Source organism: Fundulus heteroclitus, chromosome 20, assembly GCF_011125445.2.
Source record: "Fundulus heteroclitus isolate FHET01 chromosome 20, MU-UCD_Fhet_4.1, whole genome shotgun sequence".
Lineage (NCBI taxonomy): Eukaryota > Metazoa > Chordata > Actinopteri > Cyprinodontiformes > Fundulidae > Fundulus > Fundulus heteroclitus.
Genome location: NC_046380.1, coordinates 28172881 through 28196156, shown reverse-complemented (window position 1 = coordinate 28196156; position 23276 = coordinate 28172881). Strand labels below are relative to the sequence as shown.

General features: G+C 41.9%; 1 protein-coding gene across 8 annotated transcripts in view; it reads right to left on the bottom strand.

The window, feature by feature from the left end:
* Positions 1–276: 276 nt before the first annotated feature.
* The window catches only part of ppfia4 (PTPRF interacting protein alpha 4), a 101486-nt gene continuing 78486 nt past the window's right edge, over positions 277–23276 (bottom strand). For 2 of the 8 annotated variants that reach the window (XM_036151350.1, XM_036151351.1), the window contains 24 exons: positions 23001–23072; positions 21832–22053; positions 20174–20308; positions 18864–19208; positions 17931–18062; positions 16884–16946; positions 15537–15628; positions 15324–15453; positions 14679–14875; positions 13047–13275; positions 12901–12936; positions 12696–12817; positions 9842–9954; positions 9678–9759; positions 9486–9567; positions 9141–9341; positions 7480–7542; positions 7085–7111; positions 5537–5712; positions 5292–5389; positions 4571–4746; positions 3272–3340; positions 2938–3124; positions 277–706 (listed from right to left, as the gene is read on the bottom strand). In XM_036151350.1, coding sequence (XP_036007243.1) covers positions 516–706; positions 2938–3124; positions 3272–3340; positions 4571–4746; positions 5292–5389; positions 5537–5712; positions 7085–7111; positions 7480–7542; positions 9141–9341; positions 9486–9567; positions 9678–9759; positions 9842–9954; positions 12696–12817; positions 12901–12936; positions 13047–13275; positions 14679–14875; positions 15324–15453; positions 15537–15628; positions 16884–16946; positions 17931–18062; positions 18864–19208; positions 20174–20308; positions 21832–22053; positions 23001–23072 — 3240 coding nt within the window. In that variant the 3' untranslated portion in view covers positions 277–515. The other 6 variants (XM_036151356.1, XM_036151353.1, XM_036151355.1 and 3 more) reach the window with 6 other exon arrangements.

Here is a 23276-nt window from a genome sequence, read left to right as displayed (position 1 = left end):
AAGGAGAAAGAGAACAGTCACTATCGAATACAGGGCATTGGGTTTCAAACAGCAATATTATGTTACTTTCCATATATATTTCCAATATATATATTATGTATATATATAATATTTCTATAAAAAACATAAGTCATCCATTTTTCTGTACAGAGATGATAAATGAGTAATACCTTGCATAACCGGTTGAAGGGTAATGTGCAGAGCGATCTGCCATTTATACAAGTATTCATCACTCTCCAGTACAAAGCAACGACTTGCTCATCATCTCCTTAGATCTTTTTTTTTTTTTTTCACCACTGTCGCGTGTTAACACAGGAAGATTTGTTTGGTCTTGGCCATTTCGGGAGGATCGGAAACCAGGACGAGACCCCACAGCTGAGACGAGGAGAGCGGGAACATGACACCACAACAACGAGGCTACTGGGAGCACTGGGGGTAAACAAGGCGAGACAGGGACGAGCCTCTTTTACAGCAGCAGTGGAAAGCAGCCAACGAGTGCTCTCGGAGAGCAAAGGTCAGAGGTGCCCCCTGTATTGCACGAGTCCAGAGGGGAGGAGAGAGATGAAAGTTTGGGAGGTGAGGCTGGGCGTGAGAGGGGAGAAGACTCCGCCCCCCTCTTGGCGCACCCAATCCTTCCCTCTCCAGATTTGGCATATCACTCTCAAAAAGGCCGCAAGCATGTGTCCGTATAGGTAATGAGAACGCACTGGAAAAGAGAGTAAGAGACAAGAGAGCAAGGAAAATTAGATTTTAACACTCAGCATTGTGGAAACGTTCAAGTCATTCTTCATTGATTTACACGTCTTTGTTTCCAGGGAGACTTTTGTCTCATCTTTTCATATTCAATTATGCTTTCTGAAGGTGCTCCTTAAAAAGGAGCCTGGTCACGTACTATGCCTTTATGAATTTCTAAGCCAGTAGCTCACTCTGGTTGCATACAAAGGTTTTGCGATGACATGGCCACGCCCTGTTGGCTTATTAGATTCTATTTTTGTGTTTTACACTTTGTTTTGGTTGTATTTGTTAGTAAACAAACCGCTTTTGTGCAGCTATATTTACTAAAACACTAAGTACGATATTGCGCATGCACGCAATGAGTAAACTAGGAGCAACAATGGAGCCAACAGACATATATACGACGTTATAATTAATAAATAAATAAATATACCCGTGAAAGATAATACCAGTAGACCCGGTTTGTACTGTAAATTGGTTGGCACAAATCCACGCAGCACATGAATGAGGCATCTTCTAGGAATCGCTCCACTATGCCACTTCCAATATGGCGTTGACATGTGATTCAGTGCTCAATGAGGCATCTACGTATATATGTCCGTGATGGAGCCGAGCGAGTCAACAACGCCCGCCATCAGCGGGGGTGTGAAAAAAAAGAGATTAAGCAACCCTAACCCTAACCCTGTAGATTACCGGTCTGAACTGTCAAGTTACTGCGAGGCGTTGCAGGACAGTCTGCTGGCTCTTAAAGTGGCTGCTTCAAATGTCGCCATCTTGTCTTCTGATGGTCCCGCGGTACTGCCGGCAGACGGCACAGCAATGTTTAAGTCTGGTGAACAACACACCCGGTGCAAAGTTCTTTTCGGGTTCTGAAAGGACTTTTAGAATCTTGATAAACACTTTGCATATATTGTTTTATTTGAAGATGAATATACAGATTTTTGTGTTTTATTTTTTATATTCAAAATATGTGACTAGGTCCCTTATAATATGCTGCTGATGTGTTTAAGTTTACTTTTTGAAATTCTCAGTTCTCAGAAGCCTAGAACACCATATTAATACATTTGAATATCATTAAACATACAATTTATAATTATGACTTACAGCTAAGAAAAGCCCCAAATTCACTTGTTGGAAAACTACAATATGACATCAGACCAACAAATAATGACTTTTAAATACAGATATATCCTGCAGATAAGTACATTATATCTACAGTATATGATGTACACTATATCCACTCACTACTTCTTTTGCATGAAGTACTGTATTAGTGCAGCATGTGTCTCCGGTGAGATGGTAAGGAAACCCGGCCTTAGTGGCTTTCAGCTCATCTGTATTTTTGGGTCGGGTATTTCTCATCTTCCTCTTGACAGTACTGCATAGATTCACAGTGGAAAATTAAAAATCCCCATCCCCACAAGGCTTGTCAGCAGCGGTAAGGATGAAGGGCTCTAAAAATGTGGACATCTAAGCTGACTTTAGACATCAGAAAACACAGTGAACCAACACCAGCAGACGACAGGGCTCTTCAAATCATCAACTTCATGCTGGACTTCAAGCGACTTGGATTTTGTGCTTCTTAAAGGGAGCGTTCGGTGGAGCCCATGTCCTGGATACTTCTTTGTGTGGTGGCTCTTGAAGTCACCTGCACTCCAGACCTTTTTAATCTCCCCCAAACTCTTCAGTGGGCTTTACTTCAAAATTCTGGCAAGGCTCAGATATCCCTGTTGCTTATGCACTTTTTCCCACTGCACTTTCTTCCTTCACTTAACCCTTTTATAAATACACCTGCTCACTCTACTATATGAAGAGGCATCTTCTTTGGCAATTACCTTTTTTGGCTTACCCTCTTTTTATCAATGACTGTCAAGTTAGCACTCCTTCCTACTTGACTACCAGTTTATAGTCCACCAACCAACAAGCGCAGGTAAACGCTCAGAAAAGCCTACTAGCTTACCTGTTAGCACTAGTGCTCCCTATTAGAAAGTAGAGTGTCGTTAGCAGGAATAGGTCCGCACTGCCGAGGGGTCGAGTCTCGGTGGCGCAGGGGGAGGGGCTTAACAGGGCATGGCAAAGTAGTTGTTGAGCACAGCGGGAGACAAAAGACAACATGCAGTTAGTCAGTCAGGCAGACCAGAGAGTCGTTACATAGAGGGAAATGCATAAACTGGAGTTAGAACGGCTAGCATTGTGACAAACCTTCAGGCTGGAGTTGTTTCTTGGCAGCCAAAGTCATGGAGGGCGGCATCGACATAGCGGGCATGCGGAAGCCAGCAGGTAGGGTCTCCATGGAGCCTGCCATCATCCCTAGACCCGTCCCTCCCTCACGAGCCCGAAACCTCTTGCGCCATGATGGTGAGCGCCGGAATGACTTGTCATCTCCACTCTGTAAGATAAAAGATTAAAAAAAAGCAAGGTTAGGCTGTCTATAAGGAGGAAACAGTAAAACATTTTATGAGAATAAAACATGGAGATAAGCGATAACTCTTAAACGCTGCTGAAAATAAAGCTGTCAGCTGTCAAAGACAGTCACCTCCTCCAGTCGGCGGTCTGTTCCCAAGGCCAGAAGGTTGTTAAACTCCCTCTCTAGGACCTGCCTTGCCTGAAAAAACATACAAAACACACCAAATTATTTCAAACCTTGATCAGACCATTAGCCTAATAGCCTGGATAGTCTAGTGGACTCCATTCCATCAACGAATGGAGTCCACTAGACCACTGCACTGCAAAAACAGAACTAAAATAAGTTAAAATTTTCCTGAAATTAGTGTATTACTACTTTATTTGAGTAGGTAAATAAGATTATTTGCCAATGGAATAAGATTTTTGCACTTAAAATAGGAAGAGCCCGTCTCCATCAACTTATTTCAAGTGCAGTGTATCTAATTATCTTATTTTAGGGTTAACATTACTCTTTCCATTGGCAGATAATCTTATTTACCTGCTGAAATCAAGGACAAATACAATAGTTTCAAGAAAATTTTTACTTATTTTTAGTTCTGTTTTTGCAGTGTGAGAGTGGGCTGTAGTATCTGGCACAAGATTCTTTAAGAACTGTAAGTTACGAGGAGGGACACATTATGGAGCTGCCTTGTTTGTCCATCTTAACATACAATTTGATTCGGGAACCCGGGGACTAAATCAACACCTAAAACTTGTGCTCCTCATACCGTTTCTGAACCGTTTCTGAACCGTTTTCCAGTTTGTGGCAGGACGCAGGGTTAGCACGGAGACTCAAACTGGTCAGCAGCTCCTACACAACACATTTCCATCTACAACATTTTTCTAAAATGAAAACCGGCATTTGACTTGTTTAGCAAATTTAACACCACCATTTTGAGAATTTTAGTCCATCCCTGTCAATTTCGTCAAACAACTTTTCAAAGATACTGACCACTTGAGTCCAGGAGAAAACTTTAAATGTAGTCGAGTCATCACAATTTGCCCATTGCCAAACTCCCTAAAATCCTCACACTTGCCCGTTTTTACGTGCGTCTCAAACCGCAGCTCTAGGACAAAATGAAATTGTCGGGCTGATTGTTTTCAGACGTCTGCAGTCTACTTTGGTCTTGCCGTTTCCATATATATTGCTGTGAGCTGCAACCTCAGGGACCAACTAATCTCAGTTTATATTGGGTGAAGATGCTAATAGAGTTATCCATTGCAGGTAAAATATCCACTGCTTGTACAGAATCTTGCTTCATAAATCCTAACCCACCCCTTTTAAAACTTCATAACATGTAGCAACGGATGAAGCAGCCTTAAATAAAATGTGGTCATACCCACCAGAATCATTAAGTGCACGTACTGTAGCTGTTCCCTGTGTAGCTACCTGCGTGTTTTGCATGGGGATCTGCAGGATAAGCGCCAGGCTGCTGTAATCGAAGGTTTCATCGAGAGCGATGAGCGCCCCGTGAACGCCGCTCTCCAGCAGGTTGCCGCTGTATTCCCTCAGACCGATGGACTGGACCCAGTGGATCACCTGCTCGTTGGTCCACACCAACACATCTGAAATGAAAACGGAGCGGTGGCACGGCGTTAAACAAACACCTCACCTCATGTGCCTCATAAACAAGCAAATGGAAGCGTTTAGCGAGCGAGCGATAGAAGGCTTTTAATGTGCGTGTCCGCATGGCGTCAACCCTCCGGCACACTCCCTTTGTTCATTTAAAGCACAGCTGTCAGCCGGCTCTCCAAGTGGGAATAGGCGCAACCTGTGCGTGTGTGAGTGTGTGTGTGTGTGTGTGTGAGCTGGACTGTGATCTGAAACGACAGCTGAGTCAAGTTCATGTGCTGAGCTCAAGGTCAAAAGGGCGAGAGGGACGGCTGGATTTAAACGTGCGGGCCAGCGTGTGTGTGGGGCACTCCGCACGCAAGTGGTGCTTTAGATCATAAGACTGGCTGCTTGACAGTTTAAAGAGCACCTGTTTCAATGCAAAGAACAAATTGACACCATCAGATGATGGTACTCCAGAAAAACGTTTTTTTTTTTTTTTTTTTTTTTCCCCCCTCGATGAAGTAGGAGAGGCACGATGACTGTGTGTAGACGGTACCTTTCATATCGTGCTGGCTGTCATCTCTACGGCGGTCCAGCTCTTTCCTGTCATAATTGAGTCTTTTCAAGCACATAATTCCATACTGCAGACTGGCCCTGGGACACACACACACACATAAAAAAAGCACACGTAGATATGAATCACTATACTTTCCGTCTCCGGAGTTCACGCGTCCAGTTATCGGACTGGAGGTAAAGCAGATTCAAACAGCAGCAGCTGGGTGAAGTGTCGGGGATGCAGACCTGTGAAAGCTGTCCACCATCTTTAGGTGGCTTCTCAGGTCCTTTTTGGTCAGATGGTCCAGCATGCGCGCATCAACCAGACACTCCATGAAGTAGGAGCGGTACTGAGGCAGGCCGAGGCTGGGCAGCCACTCGTTTCCTATCCACTCGTGATTCATGTCGCCATATGCTAAAGTCTGAAGGGACAAGAGCAGAAAATGTTACACGCGTGTCCCCATCGCAAGACAAAACAAACCAACCTCTTTAATATTTTAGAGGCGGTGGAAAGGATCTCAATAATAAACAGGAAATAAAAACAAAGATTTTATTGTAACTCTTTTAATTGCTACTAATAAAATACAAACACAATTTTATTTAAATTTTAGGATTCAAATCAAGCTGAAAGACACTTTGTCCATAGTAAACAGTTTCATTTCAAACTTGAATGTATTTTACTGGGATATGATTCGTTGCGTGTACCAACACGGTAGTAAAGTGCAAGGAAAATTCTTTTTTTTTTTTTAATTCCTTTACAAATAAAGATCTGAAGAGTGTGGCCTGCATTTGATGAGTGCAGAATTAATGTTTATGGCCTTTTTGCAAAACAAAATGTATGGAGTAGGGAAACTAACGCAGACGTCAGCAGGAACAAACCATCCCTGCAGTGAAACATGGCGGTGGCAGCATGATGCTGTCGGGATCGTATTCTTCAGCTTGGACAGAGAAGCTAGACGCAGTTGATGAGAAGATGAATGCACCTAAACACAGAGCAAGTCTGCAAAATAGTTGATCTGTTTGAGCTGCTGCCATCAGGAAGCTGTTATATGAATCCATCCATCTGATACCACACCTCAAGATTTTTTTAAAAATGTTTTCATCCGACTGAAATTAAGCGTAAATACCAACAATAATACACCTGTCATGAGTATTATTTAAAGAAATGTCTAATCTCTCTCATATTTTATTCTCAATCTCATGTGTTTATTTTTATTTATTTTTTTAAAGAATGAGCTACAAGACGTGCATTGATTTTCGATGTCTGCGTGTACAATTACATTAAAGGCTTTCAATTGAAACTAATTGAATTGAATTGAATAGAGCTAAAATGGGAGTATAAGATACAATTTGTTAATGGCCCACTCAAAGTCCATGCCTAAATCCAAATAAATATTTGCATCAAGACTTGGAAATAAATGTTTACAGATGCTCTCCATCCAATCTAACTGAGGCTGAGTAAATTTGACAAAGAGGATGGTGTGTAAATTTGACAGGAGAGACAAACCATGAAAGACTGTAACACAGTGTGGACCGAGAACGGCTCAATACATGTCACACTTTTCAGATGTTTATTTAACCATGCAGCATCTCAATTCCCATTTAAAATCATCACGGTGCTCTAAAATCCCAATAAAATCCATCAAAGTTTCTGCTGTAACATTATAAAAAAATAAAAAAAAGTTTCAGGAGTTGTGAATACTTTAGGAAAATTATTACATCAGACTGGTTTCAGTCCTGGTTTCAGATTCAGTTTGTGAAATCAGAGCGGCGTTAGCCAATCAGCAGCCTCACCTGTGCCCAGCTGCCCTCCTCATTCTCCTTAGTGGCAGCATGGTGGAGACAACGTACAAGGTTAGCAAGACAGGGGCTAATCAAACACACACACGCACACACACACAAAATATAAATTTAGAAAGACACACAAATATCTTCTCAGTTTATCCTCTGCTAACACAGTAGCATTCCCATTACCAATGCAGTCCACATGCTGCATCTGTTACATCCAACAGCTACGTTCAAATAAGAGCAGCGGTGCAAAAAAAAGGTGTTAGTGTGTGACGTTGTGGGTCTTTATGAGGGGTCTGCAGAGGGAGAGGACATATGTGTGTTGCCGAAAGGGACCGGTGTGAGTGTGAGAGAGTGCTGGGTGGGGTTAACATGGAGGGGAGCACCCAGATGGTACTGACCGCTTTGGTGGAGGAAGCCAGGTTCTCCATCTCTTCATGAGTCACCCACACATTTCCGGAGGACTGCTCGGAGGACAGAAACACACACACGCACGCACGCAACACACACACGCACAAACACACAAAAAACAAAGGCATCATACGTGTGCACGCAAAGACACACCCAGGAGGGCACTCACGTGCGCGTTTTCACACATATCCATCCGCCCACCACACACACACACACACACACGCACACACACAGACAAACATTTTGTTGAGTGATGCCAAGGAAGGGAGTGTATTTCAAGCAGGTAAGCAGGTAGCTTCTAGATATATCAGGGTCTACTCCTTTGCTATTGTTTAAAAAAATAAACCATGCCATTAAAAGCTGCTGAATTTAAAATAAAAAAAGGACTAATTACAATGAAGACGTATCACCTGAGCATGCAAAGTAAGGGCCAGGAGTAATGAAAGGATCTTGAGTGCAGGGGTAACGTGTCCACAAGTGTTATATCTCAGGATTAAATAGTTTCTCCAGGTTCATGCACGCTGCTGCTTACAGTGCCTTGAAAAAGCATTCAAACCCCTTTAGATATTCCACATTTTGTCACATCGCAACAAACCTTGACGTATTTTATTTTATTGATGTATCATTTTACTAGACACGATAACATTTTGTTATTAACTCTATGTAAAGTGCAAATTAGTTCACTTGCAGGGACTATAGAAGTAAGTCATTAGGGGTCTGTCTTCACCATCGTTGCATTTCTAGAGGTGGAAATTTGCTGCTTAAGCTCATATAGCTAGAGGTTTGTCTGAAAAGAGCAATTTTCAAGTGCTGCCACAGATTGTGGACTTTAACTGGACCCAAAGATGAACCTTCACCCCAGTCTCAAGTCTTCTGCAGACTCCAATCAAGTTAAATTCTGATCTCTTCTGCTGTGCCCCCTACATGGCTTGTAAAAAAAACTGCAAATAGGACCTCCTTTGGCTGTCTTTGAATCAAAGTTCTCTGCTCCCCACATTCCATAAAATCCATATTTATGGCGTAGCTAAGTCCATAAAGGCCTCCCACATGAGCTGTGGATCTCTGCAGCTCATCCAGAGCTACCACAGGCCTCTAGGCTGCTTCTTTAGTAATGCTCTGCTTGCCTGACCTGTCAGTTTAGGTGGCTGGCCATGTCTTGGTGGGTTCACAGGTGAGTTGCATTATTTCCATTTTCTGAGAACGGATGGAGCAGTGCTCTCTGAGATGTTCAGAGCTTCTGATACATCACCTGATCCTTGAACTTCTCCACAACTTTACGCCTGACCTGTCTGCTCTACTCCCTGGTCTTCATGATATTGGGCTTCATAGAACAGATTTATAATGAGATAAATCAGGTAAATTGAAAAGGTGGTTGTTTCCTTGTATTATGTTTAGGTGCATAAAGCGTACAAGGGGTAAAATGTTTACGCAGGCCACAGTTTTGTTGATCCATCATCTAAAATCTCAAAGTACATTGAAGCTTGTGGTTATGACGTGACAGAATGAGAAAATGTTTAAGGGGAATGATAACTTTAGCAGGGTACCGTACGTTTCTTGCATGCACAACTGATCCCCTTTAAAAAAAAACAAAAAACAAAACAAAAAGGGAATCACTTGTGTAGACAGGGGTGTACTGGCTGCGCTTGTTTACCGTTCTGGAGGTCAGCGGCGCCGAGGGGCTGGTGAGGGAGACCATTTCCTGGATGGCCAAACGCAGTTTGAGTCTGTGCAGAGGGTTGCTGATCCCAATCTCTCTTTGGATCTCTGTGTCGGAAAGGGCGGACATGATGGCTCCACTCTTCACGTTGGCACGACAGGCAGCCACATACCAGGCTGGCATCCCCACCCACAGCTGTTCAGAGCCATCAAGACGACAAACGTCAGCACCACGGTCGCCACAAACGCACAGCGGCTGATGTGAAGGCAGCATTACAGAGCACAAAAGCTTTTTTTTTTTCCCCCTGGTAATTTCTGGTCAGGTGGATCAGTGAAATACCTCCAGCCATGAAACGACCGTGGGACCATCCCACTGTGCGAATGGAAGACCTCTTTTCCTTGCATCTTCCAGAAGCTCATGTCTGAGCGAATTCAATGCAAAGTTAGACGGAGACACAAGCAAGAGAAGAATGGTTCAAAACTACTGCAACAAGAAAAACAAAACAACAGCTCCAAACAAATAATCTTTTACTTTTTCTTCATCCTTCGGTCCCTCTCAGCCTGCGTGCCCAGTTTGCCCAGAGTCATAGTGTCACCGATGCTCATCTCAAAGTCTGAAACACAACAGCAGCTTGTGTTACCTTCGTCTCCTCTTCATCGTCGCTGTACTTCTACAGCATCTAGTGCACAGAGAACCTGTTAAGGCTGGTAGAGACTGTCCATCCCTGCCAACAGTCTGCTCCATCCGACCCTTCTCCTTCTTCCCAAACAACCGACCGATAGATGACTTGATCCCTTTCTTCTGCTTGCTGTGGCCGGTGAGCGAGAGACACGGTTTCATTTATCCAGTTAAAAAAAACAAAAAAAAACGTGAAAATTATAAATATTACATTCACATTCAAGTGAGTTTGTGTCTAGAAGAAGATAGGTGTTTTTATATTTATTGTAAAAAATAAATACCTAATAAAGTAAGGATCAAAACTCCCGGTAATTTCTAAAATATAGAAACCAGCCAAAAAGCATGTTAGACATTTTAGGAACGCATTTTAGGAACGTGTGGGGTAAAGAAAATTCAACTATATACATAAATCTTATCATTGTACATTTGTAAGCTAAGAATTTTACCTATTTTAAAATGACACTTATTATTTATCTTTTATGGAAAGCACTATTTCGTTTTCCTTTATGACGTTTCCTTGTAAATATTATACAAAACGTCTGTTTCTCATCTTAGTAAATTGTTGCGCAGTTTCATAAATGTCCAGTTGGAAAAGTGTAAAATTTGAACAGCAGTGTTGTCAAATCTGTCTTAATTTTATTGTATTATTTACACTATGGATTAATTTTAATTTTGTTTGGAAAAATCTTTAATGTCATATTCCAGTATTTTGTCCTACAGAATGCATTTTGTTGCCCTCTGTCATCACCTTTTTTCTGTCATTGTATTTAAAGGACTTAGCTTTAAAATCCAGAATGACTGATTTCTTTCCTTCATACTATACAGATGCATCCCTATACATTAGAATAACACAAAAATGCTGTTTTATACCACCTATTCCATTCAAAAAGCTAAACTAACAGACTTATAAAAGCAGGATTTTTCATACAGAAATGTCATGTTATTATGATATTAGTATGATCTGTGGGTGTTAGGTGTTTTGAATTTCCTTTCATGACCTTGATTCTTTATTTTCTTGTTGTTTATTTGTTAGTTGTTAGTTCATTTCTTTGTGTGCTTTATTTTTAGCTCATATATCCTGTTGGGTTATTTCCTTGTGTCTCCTCCCTGTCTGCCCCTGGTGATCATTCTCCTTCTGCCAGAGCCAGCAGGTAATTAAATCGATCCCGTTCACCTGCGTCTCCTCATTTAGCCCAGTGCCACTCACCTGTTTCCCCCATTATCTAAGCTCCTGATGGTTTCTGTCTGGCCCGCCTAAGGTAGCACATCTGTCCTTGTTGTGTGCTTCATGTTCTTTGTGGATTGCGTTATCAGCTTGCTTACTTTTTCACAAACTATTTCTGTTCACTGAGCTGCGTGCCTACATGTCCGCTTTTTGGTCCAGTCACAACATGTTAGACCACGCCAGTTATAGCCTCCCGTGTGATGGGAAGAGGACTGCTGACTTGACGATTGTCCGGCAGACACCCTCCATCGAACCAGTGAGCCTCGAAAGGTCGTCGCTAGCGTCGCTGTAATTTCCCTCTGGGATTATTAAAGTATTTCTGATTCTGATGTGACCAGCCAGTCACAGAATTTGGTGTAAAAGAGAGTTTAACAGAAACTTAGCGGAAGGAAAAAAGCGTGGTGGAAAAAAAGGTGCATAAACGGCAGTGATAGCCGAAGCCTTTAAAAATGTTGTGAAGCAAGTCAGTTATCAAGTTTTTAGGAGATTCACCGACAGCTGGAGTCAGAACTTCAAGAACCATCACACACACACGCACAGATGTATTCAAAGCACGGCCTTCAACTGGCTTCATAAACTCCAAAAAAAAAAAAAAAGACCAGTTTTTCTCAGTGGTCCTGAAAAAAACTGGTCTTTTTGAGTTTTTCTTTTAGGATGAAAGTACATTTTGCATTTCATTTGGGAAGAACCTCCTGGAGGAATAGTGGAAAGACACAGAATCCAAGTTGAGGTTCTATGTCCCCTGCCATGCTTCATCAAGTCCAAATTCAACACCAGGCAACCTGCAGGAAATTCTACAGGACTCCACACTTCCCTCTGCTGACCATCTTTAGGAAACTATCATTCTACAGCAAGACGTGGCACGTTCCCACACTACCAACCCCTGCCTTGTGACACTGGTGTCACTGTGCATGAACCCCAAGCCCCATGGAGAATAAAAAAAAACCTGATCCAAAAATGCACCCAAGCTAAAGGGCTCTGATAAAGCAACCTGGGCTACAGCAGAGCCACAGGCTGATGGCCTCCATATTAGATAGTACATACCACGCTGCTTCATGGAGAACAAGTACTGAGTGTATTTACTGCACAGCTCGTGTTCACACTGTTCACTAGCAAAACATTTAAACAGCTTTCATGGCCCAATGGGACATTCAAATTCTCTCAGAAACCAAATGTTGGATTTTCATTGGCTGTAAACCATAATCAACCAAATCAACATTAATAATTGATTAATTATTTGTATTTTATGATTGTGTATAGCACTTTGGCCCTGTAAGTGTTTAAAGTGCTTTATAAATAAAATTGGTATGATATGGTATGATATAAACACTTTAAAACATACAAGTGTGTGTGATGAATGAGTATGACACCTGAGTTTCACTTTTTCAAATTGAATTACTGAAATAAAATGTTCGATATTCGATTACATTATGATGAAACTGTATGTACAAAGCCCACCCGTCCTGGCCTTATTGGTCCCTCTTCCTACATGAACTCTTGACTGTTTTCTGTCTGATTTTTCTTTCATTCTTATGTTGTATTTTTTTCATTATGTAAAATATATATATATAAAAAAACACACACTTGTCAGGTGTTAGAGCTGTTCTGTTTGATCATTGTTGGAGTCTGGATGTGTGCGCATTTACCCTCGCCCGTCCTCCAGGCTGCCTGTAAACTGGGCGAAGTTGGTTTCCAGCCGTAAACTTCGGGGGGAGGAGGGAGGTGACGTTTCACACTTGATGGTAGCTTTGTCCACTTCCACAGGAGACTGAAAGAGAGTCACACGAACAACTCAGCCCACTTATGAAAGCCGGTGAACCTCGCCTACTTCAGCTGCATGTGCAAACTTACAGCGACTTTTCTCCTATGTTTCCTCAGGTCACTTGGCTAGCAGAAAAAAAAAACGATAAAAAAACCATACTGTCAGAAAAGAAGCCTCATACATTTATAGATCTATGAATGGCTGTGTGTTTCATATTTCTGATGGTCCCTCTGACCAGAGTCATGATTCCTAGATGGTGGCTGGGGTTGCGTCCATGATGCTTAGGCGTGGAGTGGCCACTGGTGGGCGGGGAGGAGGACGATGCCAGGGACTGGGCAGTGGCGGAGGTGGGCAGCGCTCGGGGTCTGAGGGTCACGTTGAGACCGTCCATGCTGCCGCTATTCACCCGGGACTCAATCTCCTCAGAGCGCAGCTCTGCTGATTCCCTCTCCACCTGGATCATCCTGTGCACGCAACACACACACGCACGCACATACATTACGTCACAGTCCAATCGCTCTTAATTAACATAAACAGTGATTAGATAGTGTATTATTTTTTATGCGCTGTAACGCAACTTCCTTTTAACAGCGTAACAATATTTAGTGCAGGATTACTGCACATGCTTCCGTACTTTATGGACCTCGTCTGCACTGAAGCTTAAATTATATTTAATTTCTTCAGCTGTTTCTCCCTTGTCTTAAAACATTGAGGAAACAGCTTTTCTCTGTCCCGCCTCCTGTCCCCCTCTCCTAAATGGGTACAACCCTGAACACGCTGAATAAGAAAGAACCATTGGAGTTTTTTTTTTTTTTACTGCTGTACACAAACAAATGCAGCCAAGCATCATTTCACGTGTAGTTATTCACACTATATTTCTTTTAAACAAATGAAAAACATGAAAAATGCCAAGAAGCATTTGTTCTTAGGCCCCAAAAAATAACTAGCCCCGCCCCTTACTGTATAAATGAGGCGCCAAGACCAGTAACATCCCAGTTTATAGCAATTTTTACCAAAGACATTTTCAGAATTATTTTAATTTAAAATGTTTTTTCTATTTATTCCTCTTTTCTAAGATTAATTTTCAAAGTCAAAGATTAGTATTTTTGTAAGCACCAAAATAACTTGAAGACTAGGGAATAACACTTGTTTGTGCAGTACAGCGCCTTGAACCTTTTTACATTTTGTCCCATTGCAATCAAAAACTTTAAAGTATTTCATTAGGATTTTATGGGGTAGACCAACTGCGTGGGTTCGTTAGAGTAGAGTAGCAAACAGACAGCCTCATGTAGACCAAGGAACACACCAGACAGGTCGGGGATAAAGTTGTGGGGAAATATAAAACAGGGTTAGGTCCTAAAACCTCCTAAATTTACCGTTCCCATCAGAAAACACTGTGGCTGCAAAGGATTTACTCAAGGGGTGCTGAATACAAAAGCACCTTCTTCTCTTTCATCATGACTATGAAAAACTCTCTATTGGTCTAACATAGAAAATCCCTATAAGATAAACATAAGTTTGTGGATGAAACATGAACAAATTTGGAAAAGTAGAACTAGTATGAATATTTTTGCATTGCACTCTAGGGTTTGAAAACACAATGCTGCATATGGTTGGTCGTAAATATGCTGCTGGAAATGCTGCTTTGATCAAAGTTGTACCCATCTTTTCAGTACGCAAAGACAAAATTCATTTGATTTTCTGTTCTCCCCCCACCCCCCCTTTGGAGTCAACGAGTGAGGGATGATTCATGACTTTGGCACAGGACCGTATCTGTCCCTCCTTTACTTTTTCCCCCTCTTTTTTCTTCCTTTTGCACTGTAACATTTTCCCCTATGGGCACACTGATGTCTCTGGGATATCCCACCTTATCTCCTCATTGATGGCATCAAGCTGCTCTTGCAGCATGAGCGCAAGAGTCTGCGCGTCGGACTGGCCGCTGGGCGAGAGCAGCGTCGAGCTCACGTCGTCGTCCATGTCCGACTCCGCCTCGATGTCGCTGCCTAGAAGGTGACTGACGCTCCCGCGCAGGGACGGGTAATCCTGCTCAAACACGGCACACACCTAACGCATGCATGAGCGAAGATAAGCGTGGACAAAGCAAATGGCGGTTAATAAGATTTGCAAAACGGTGCCTAAAGAATGAACGGCATGGATTAAATCGGGGTACAAGCAGACATCGAAAAGTGCAGTCTGACATTTGAGGTGCTGTGGAGCTTGTTACGAGTAGAGATGGATGAACAAGGAACTTACATCACACATCATGTCCAGCAGCAGGTGAGAGAGAGAGAGAGAGACAGGAATACAGAGAAGTTAGTAGAAAGTGGGAAGTTAGGCATGATCACACGGAGCCAAGCACTGACACTTACTGGCCAAGCAGACATGAACCCGAATTAGGCACTGGCAAAAAGCGGCATGTGGTTAGAAGGGCCGTTAAAGTGTGATCCTGTCTACGGGTCCTAATTAGTATGTGTGCACGGTTGCTGCCTCCTTTTCACAACACAATCGTCACCTTGTTGGGATCGTCTCGCAGAGCTGACAGCCGGCCCTTCTGCGCCCGTCTGATCACGGTGGTGCTGTAGTGGCCGTCCTGACCCTCCACCACCGAGAAGCGGAGGTCGCTGGCGCTTCCCAAGTGAGACCTGAGATCAAACAGGCGACACGCAGATTAAACGCGTCGAGGGGAAGCCGAAACCGAAGCCGGCGCGGGGAGAACGTTGGGTACCGGGGATGAGTTCCGTCTCCAAACGCTCCGCTGCGGCGTTTCAGGTGGTCGATCTCGTTCCTCAGCTTGTCGATCTCTCCAATCAGCCGTTCCTAAAGCGGGGAAAAGGGCCGTTCTTCCAGAATTACACGACAATCTTAAAAAAATATATTGCAAGCTAAAATGTGTAAACTGCACAAGACCCATAAGATATGCGTCCCGTCTGTTACGACAGTCAGTAAGAAAAGCCGAACACTCCAGTCAGAACCAGAACAGTGCATCCAAAAGGTAAAGATAAAACATCTGTCAAGATCATGAGCAAGACAATCTTCTATGGCTTGCAAAACTATTCACATTTAACTTCTTGACGTTTTGTCATGTTACAATCTCAAGTATTAAAATATTTTATTAGGATTTTATTTGAGAGACTGAAATAAGGTAGCACGTAAAACTGTAGTAGAAGAAAGAGGAAGCAAGAATTTCAAAATGTTTTTACAGACAAACATCTAAAACTGCATAAATCCAGTCTGTCTTGTCATGTCTGTTAAATTGTGTCAAGATCAGAAGTTTGAATGGGTCATTATGACACGTATCCCTTGATCTAAAACGGTGGTCTCAGACTCCAGTCCTCAGTTGTACTGAGCTGTACCACATTTGTCCTGCATTGTTTCAATTGCTGTACTGTGAAATCACTGTTGCACTTTATCCTGTAATTTTATCCTGTAATTTACTTTATTCTGAAATCTACTGCAATTCACTGAAATTTTCAAGCTGTATGCAAACGAAATTTCGTTCTGTATGCACTCTGTGCATACAAAATGACAAATAAAGTTGTCTAAGTCTAAGTCTAAGACTGCATGTTCCACCGTGTGTAGGCCGTGTTTCTTCGCAGATAGCATTTTGGATTGAGGGTAGAAAGTTTTATTCCGGCCTGACCACAACCCCTCCATCCACACGCACATCTCCCCTTCACGGCTTGTGACAAAATTTAAACAGGAATTCTTTACCTCTTGATTTGTAAAAAAGAAAAAAAAATGTCCATACACGTCACAGCTCTGCACTGCACCGAGTTAGTTATTCGCATATATTCGTACTAAAATATATTGAAGTTTATCATTGTAATGTGAATTTTGCCGCATTACAACACGTTCAACGATAAACACTTTTGTGATGTGCTGTAGTTCATAAGCGAGTGTCGTTATTTAACAGTTTAACAACATACATAATAACTATTATCATATAGCTTTATTGGATACAGTACTATACTTAGTGAATAGTATTCCTTCTTTTAAGTACACAGTTTGGCACATCTAAGCTGTAAGACAAGAAACGGTTGTTTAATTGATGATTAATTTCCGATTTACTGACCCTGGTGTGGTGAAACTCTTCAAGCTGTTTCTGGCAGTTCTCCAAGTCCTGAATGAGGGCGTTCTGGCAGGAAGATGGAAAGATCTTCGTTTAGCATGGTTAGAATACAGGCGCATCCTAATCAGTTAGAATAATCTTTAAAAAATTAATTTACTTTAAGTATTTAAAAACCTCAAAGTCGTGTATAATATACATTGATTACGCTCAGAGTGACATATATCAATTGTTAATTTCTGTTAACTTTGATGATTATGGCTCACAGCCAGTGAAAAGCCAAAATGCTGTTGCTCAGGAAATCTAAGTAGCGTACAGTATAAAACTAAAGAAATGTTTGTACAGTATAAAACCGACTAAAAATGTTTGTTAATACAGAAACGTAGGCCTACTAAACATCTGCGCGTCCTTCCCCTCAACTTTCCATTAATATGCTTGCATACAGCAAACTCTATGTATGCATACCTTCTTCAGCAACAAGCATCTGTGACTTACCCTCCACGTGAAGCGTGCTAGCGACTGTCCGGCGGACAGTTGTCAAGTTACCGCTCATCATTATGAGCGCGTAAGACAAGACATAACACTTTTGTAATGCAGATGACTCTTCCTGTGGCTCTACGCTTCCCCAGGAGTGAATGCTGCTTGTCGGGACTTTGATGCAATCAACTGGTTCCCTTATATAGGACATTTTTGACCAATCTATATAATCTGACCCAATCTGTATAATATGATTGAACTTGACTTTGTAAAGTGCCTTGAGATGACATGTTTCATGATTTGGCGCTATATAAATAAAATTAAATTGAAATTGAATTGAAATTAATATTCAAATTTTATGATAAACCGAAAATCCGGAATTTCATAACAATTTTCCTCATAATATGAGTGTAATTTTTTTTTTTAAATGAGGTTACTCAATAAATGTACATTGTTGATGATATTCTAATTCATTAGAATAAACCTGTCTGTGTTTTGTGGCTTAATTTATTGCGTGGGCTAAATAAAAAAAAAAAAAAATGCTTCTGCTTAGATGAACGTGTGAAGAGGCCGTGCCTTGTCCTCCAGGGCGGCCATGCGCTCCTTCAGATGGAGCTGCAGCCTCTCGTTGGACTCAGTGAGCAGGCGGTCCACGGTGTCGGACAAACGCTTGTTGTGCTCCTCGTTCATTTTCTCCCTCTGACGTGCCTGATGAGCAAGATGGAGAGAAACCAGGGAAAAAAAAAAAAAAAAAAAACACAACAACTTTGTCACGTTTTTTTTTTCTCTCTCTCTTTGATACAGATTCCATGTGGGCGTTTTTTATGTGGCTAATTAAGCCTTTCTACATGGATTAAGGGATAAAGCCTGAATTTAGCTCTGCATCACCAGCTGCCACATATAGGTCTTCTTGGCCAGCCAAGATGATTTAATTACCATCATTAACTTGATGATGAAAAATGGTTAAACAGCTTCTATTAAACGGGGAAGCACTGCGCTTTACATGTTTTCTGCAGTAATTCCATTAGAGACGAACATTTATCACAGACACGTAAACACGTATCTGCACGTTCAGAAAGAGGCATTTTCTACTAAATATAGTCGTGAGATGGCAGAGAGAGAGAGAGAGAGAGAAGGGGAGAGAGAAATTAGCTGCGAGTGAATTATTCAGAGTCTAAAGATAGTATCCAATCGGTCTTTAAGCCGGGAGAGTGAGGGGGAGGGCAGAGAGATTTGTACAATTTGGTCTGAATTCATGCAACAATGCACTTGGGAAAATGACAAACTCCTCTTGAGCGTGTGTGCGTATATGTATGCATGAGGGAGCGCGCAGCCAAAAGTCAGGGCGCCCGACCAGCGTGGAGCATCAGCCAAATCATACACGCATTATTATGAGGGGTCAGAATGACCCTGTAGGGTGACGCGCACACACGCACGCACGCACGCACGCACAAAGACGCACACACACACTCAGGTCTGAAACACGCACACACAATCGGACACGCATACCCTTGCAAGCTCTTGGTTTTTCTCCTCCAGTTGCGACTCCAGCTGTCGAAGCCGCTCCTCCACGTTGCCATGCCGCTCCTCGGCCTGCAGGGGGAGACATTTGCATACACTGTAAACGCAGACATCTTTAGAAAGGACCGTTTTTTTTTGTTTTTGCAGTGACGGTCTCATCCCTCTCAGGTTCAAACTTGACATCTGTTTGCGTGCTACCTTGGTCAGTGCCGCAACTCTCTGTGCCAGTTCAGCTTCGACCTCTGGCAGAGTCTCGGCCTTCCTCATGGTCTGAGCCAGGCGCTGCTCTGCCATCTCCAGCATCTCCTGCAGCTGGCGGACCTTCTCCTCGCTCTAACACACCCAAACATATTCAAATGATAAAAAAAAAGCAGGGGCATGAATACAACCGTAAGAGGCGTTTAATCGCTGTAGCAAGACTTGAAGGGCTCACATGGAAGGCCTCGCTGCCGGTTTCCCTTTACAGCGCTCTGCTCGCCATAAACCTGTGCTATACAGGCATGATGATGGTGTACTGGATTTTACAGAAATTACTTCTACCCCTAGGACTTTTAATCTCTTTAATGGGATTTCAACTAGTGCGTAATTATGAAATGGAAGGGGAAAAAAACATTGTGATGAAAAGTTTTGTGTGTTTGCATTCACCTCCACCCTGCACCAATACTTTGCAGAACCACCTCACCGTTGCTATTAGAGCTGCAAGTCTGTTGTGGTATATCTACCCTCTTTGCACACCTACAAAGACACTTTTAGATGGCTCTGAATCAGTCAGCCTGAACGGACAGCATTGGGGAACATTGATTTTTCAAGTCTTGCTACAGATTCTCAGTTAGTTTGGACTTTGACTGGGCCATTCCAACACATAAACCAGGTGTGTCTATGGGAGTTAATGTCCTGCAGCTTTTAGACGAGTGTCTGCTGAATCCCGGTGATGTGCAGAGTTCGTTTAAATGGTGCAATGTTGTTTTAGATGCTATTCTTGCTATACACGTCTTTACTCCACAACATTATCCCTGGCCTGGGTGGCATGGTAGTTTGAGGGTAATTTGTTACGCTGGATTTTACTCAGGGGTGTCAGATTATTTTTGTAACGAACTTTGAAAACTATGTATAATTTTCTTTCAACTTTACGATCAAACACAACTTTGTGTTGATGCATAAAACTCCAGTACACTGAGGTTTGTGTCTGAAATATGGAACAATGAATGTTTTGCACACTGACTCCATGAAAAAGCTTCACTGTGCAAACCTTTGTGTCCTCAAACGTGAATAGTGAGTTAGCGCGGGTGTCACCTCACCTGTCTGTGCAGGGAATCTTTGGTGGCCAGTTCATTCTCCAGCTTGTCATTGAGGTCGTGGATGTGGGTTGTCTCTCGCTGGGCAGCCAGGTAGCGTTTCTCTAAGGTTGTGATTCTTTCCTCCAGATCCTCTCTCTGCACAAAAAAAATAAAAAATAAAAAAAATAAAATTAAAATGCCTACAGAGAAAACTCATACAACATGGATAATACCATTTATGTCATATTTACTAGACAATAGTGAGATAAACTCCCCATTTTTACTACCATATTAACTTAAAACCAAAATGATGATTCGGTGGATGTGTTTTCTACATAAATACTTTTTAAGTTATTGTTCAATAATTTTTTATTACTTTTTTCTACCAATGATTTTTAATTAAATTAAAATATTAAATGACTGTTAATTAAGATGATGTCATGAATACCAAGGTGCCAGCAGACCACGATATAAGTAGCTGAAAAAGAATTTGTTCTGTCGTCCTTTTAGTACTCTAACACACATTTACACATACACATACTTCAGCTAATGGATGGTTATTGCTTTGCTCTCTTAAGGCTCCAGACCTTGAGAACAACAGTTTACAAAACTGAACAAACTGTCTATTTATTTCTTGCTTGAAATAGTTTTACACGTCAAAACAGGTCTCTCTTGTAAATAAGATTCTCTTGGATCTTAATGAAATAACCTGGTTATAAAAATAAACATAGTGGACATTGCTGGACCATTACAGGCATGTATGGGCACAGTTTTCTGTGGAAAAGGAAATACTCTGCATTACATGTGGCAAAACGAGGAAAGTGTGGACCATTTTAATGAATGTCCATTACCTTTCCTGCATCATGTTATTATCTTTTAAATTCCTGAACTTTATACCAGCACAACTCTGGTACCGTCCCATAAAAGCTATATTGTGGAATATTACTAGTACTAGCATACGTAACATATACATAACAACATAAAAACATCTTTAGATGTTTGTTGATTAATGTCTGTTTTGCCCTGTTTATGTTTAAGAAAACAAGAAAGAACATAATTATATTTACATTTTTAAAAAGGGGCATCATTATGTGCAAATAAAAAAGGAGAACAGACAACACTTCAAATATACATTTGTCTAGGCATATCCATGCTTAGACAATAATACTGACAAAAGTTGGCAACTCTATTTAAGATTCATAAAAGCCTTTAACTGGTCATATGAGACTCAGATTGAGTTTTTATGTGACAAATAATCCAGGTGGGTTTGGGTAAGGTGGAGAAAAAAGACAGCCCTTCATAGGTACCATTAAGTATGGTGAAGGATCTATGATGCTGTGGGCCTGATCCTTCCCCAAAGGCTCTGGCTACCTTCTTGAATCATGACATCATGAACCCTTTGAGATATCAGGAGATTTTAAATAAGAAATTTGGTGGACTAAACTGAAAACATGTTTTCACTGTATCTGTCGTGGCCAAATCGACACAGAAAATGGTTTACCACACACAAAATCACGCTCCTTAAGTGGCCGTCTCACTCTCAGCCCTCAAGATAGTTGAAAACTAATGTTCCGGACTGTAGAAAAAATACTTCAGATTTTTATGCAATTTTCAGTTCCAGATTATGCTACCACAAGCAAACCTGGCTTTATTTTAAAACTCATGCCATTCGCCCTCACCTCTCTCTGCTCCCTCTGTTGTTTGATCGACAGCTCCTCGCTGCGGCTCAACTCTCGTCGTGCGTTGGCTAGCTCCGCCTCGAGCTCCCCCATGCGGCCGTTAAGTGTGGCGGCGTGCTCGCGGCTCTGAGACAGCTCCTTATTGGTCCGATCCAGCAGCTCCTGCAGCTCAGATACCCGGCTACCATCATCGTGGGCGTCTATAGAGCCGTTGGGCAGTCTCTGCAAAGGGGAGCACGCGCGATTACCAGGTATAACCCGCCGGCCCGCACATTCCTACACGAATTACACCACAGGGCTGAGTTACAGAGAGATGATTTGGAGCGACCTACTTTAAAAAGTGCTAAAATATTTGCATTTAGAAAAAAAACAAAAACTTATGCGAGGTTGGGCCTCTCATGCTGTTGTTTAGATGTTGTTCCTCCTCTCTCGGCAGATTAAAGCGATGTTATTTCCAGGATCTTAATTAACCAAACTGTCAGGGTAACTCTCTGACAGGAGACACAGTGGGCAGCAGCAAGTCTATTCTAGGATCCATCTCTGTTTTTAAATGTTTTCATTTTGCTTTCTAATGAATACCTTTCAACAGTTAAACATGCTCACAGACAGTGTGTCATAAAACACACCTGGCGAGCTGTGCAGCAGTATCTAACTTTCAATAGTCAACATTGCCCAGGTTATCTAAATTAAGTCCCGTGGCTATATAAGAGAGGAGCAAACATCCGGTCCTATAATGTCCTACTAAATATTGCATATGCACGAGTATAAATATGAGGTGGGTCCAACAGAAACACACACATGCACAAGTATCACAGAGGTGGAAGGGAACCCGAAAAAACACATAATTCCTTTAGACATGCCGAGGTGCATTTAAACACCATATAAAACGTCATAACCATACATCAAATACAGAAAGCAGAGCTGTCGGGGAGGAATAAAAGTTGATTATGTTTTGAAAAATACATGAATGATAATGGATGAAATCAATCAGCTAAAAACATTAAAAAAATCTAACAAAAAGTAGTAAAATAAATCTGATGAGAAGGTAAGGTTACTCTTACATCCCAGTTAAAAATAAAAGTCAAAAAGAGGGATTAAACTTAGATGTTAAATGTTATTGGGAAACTGAGCTCAGAGACGGCAGAGTGCAGGAAATTGGTTCAAAAGACCTTCCATGTAGGCTTGGATCCGTCCGTTCGCTCCACTGAATCACCGTCCTTCCTCTGCCTCGCCGTGTTCAACTGTGAAGGAGATTACAAGGAAAAAAAATAACAAACCACAACTTTTATTTCATTTCCCCCGCATTTAGGAACAAAACACAGTACGGCTCAGAGCACATAAAATTAAATCCACATGTTTTACAAACCTACAAATATGAATTTTACCATGAAAAAGGAGACTTGTTCCTCTATAAAACTAATTGACCGGTCCATCTTGACAAGCTC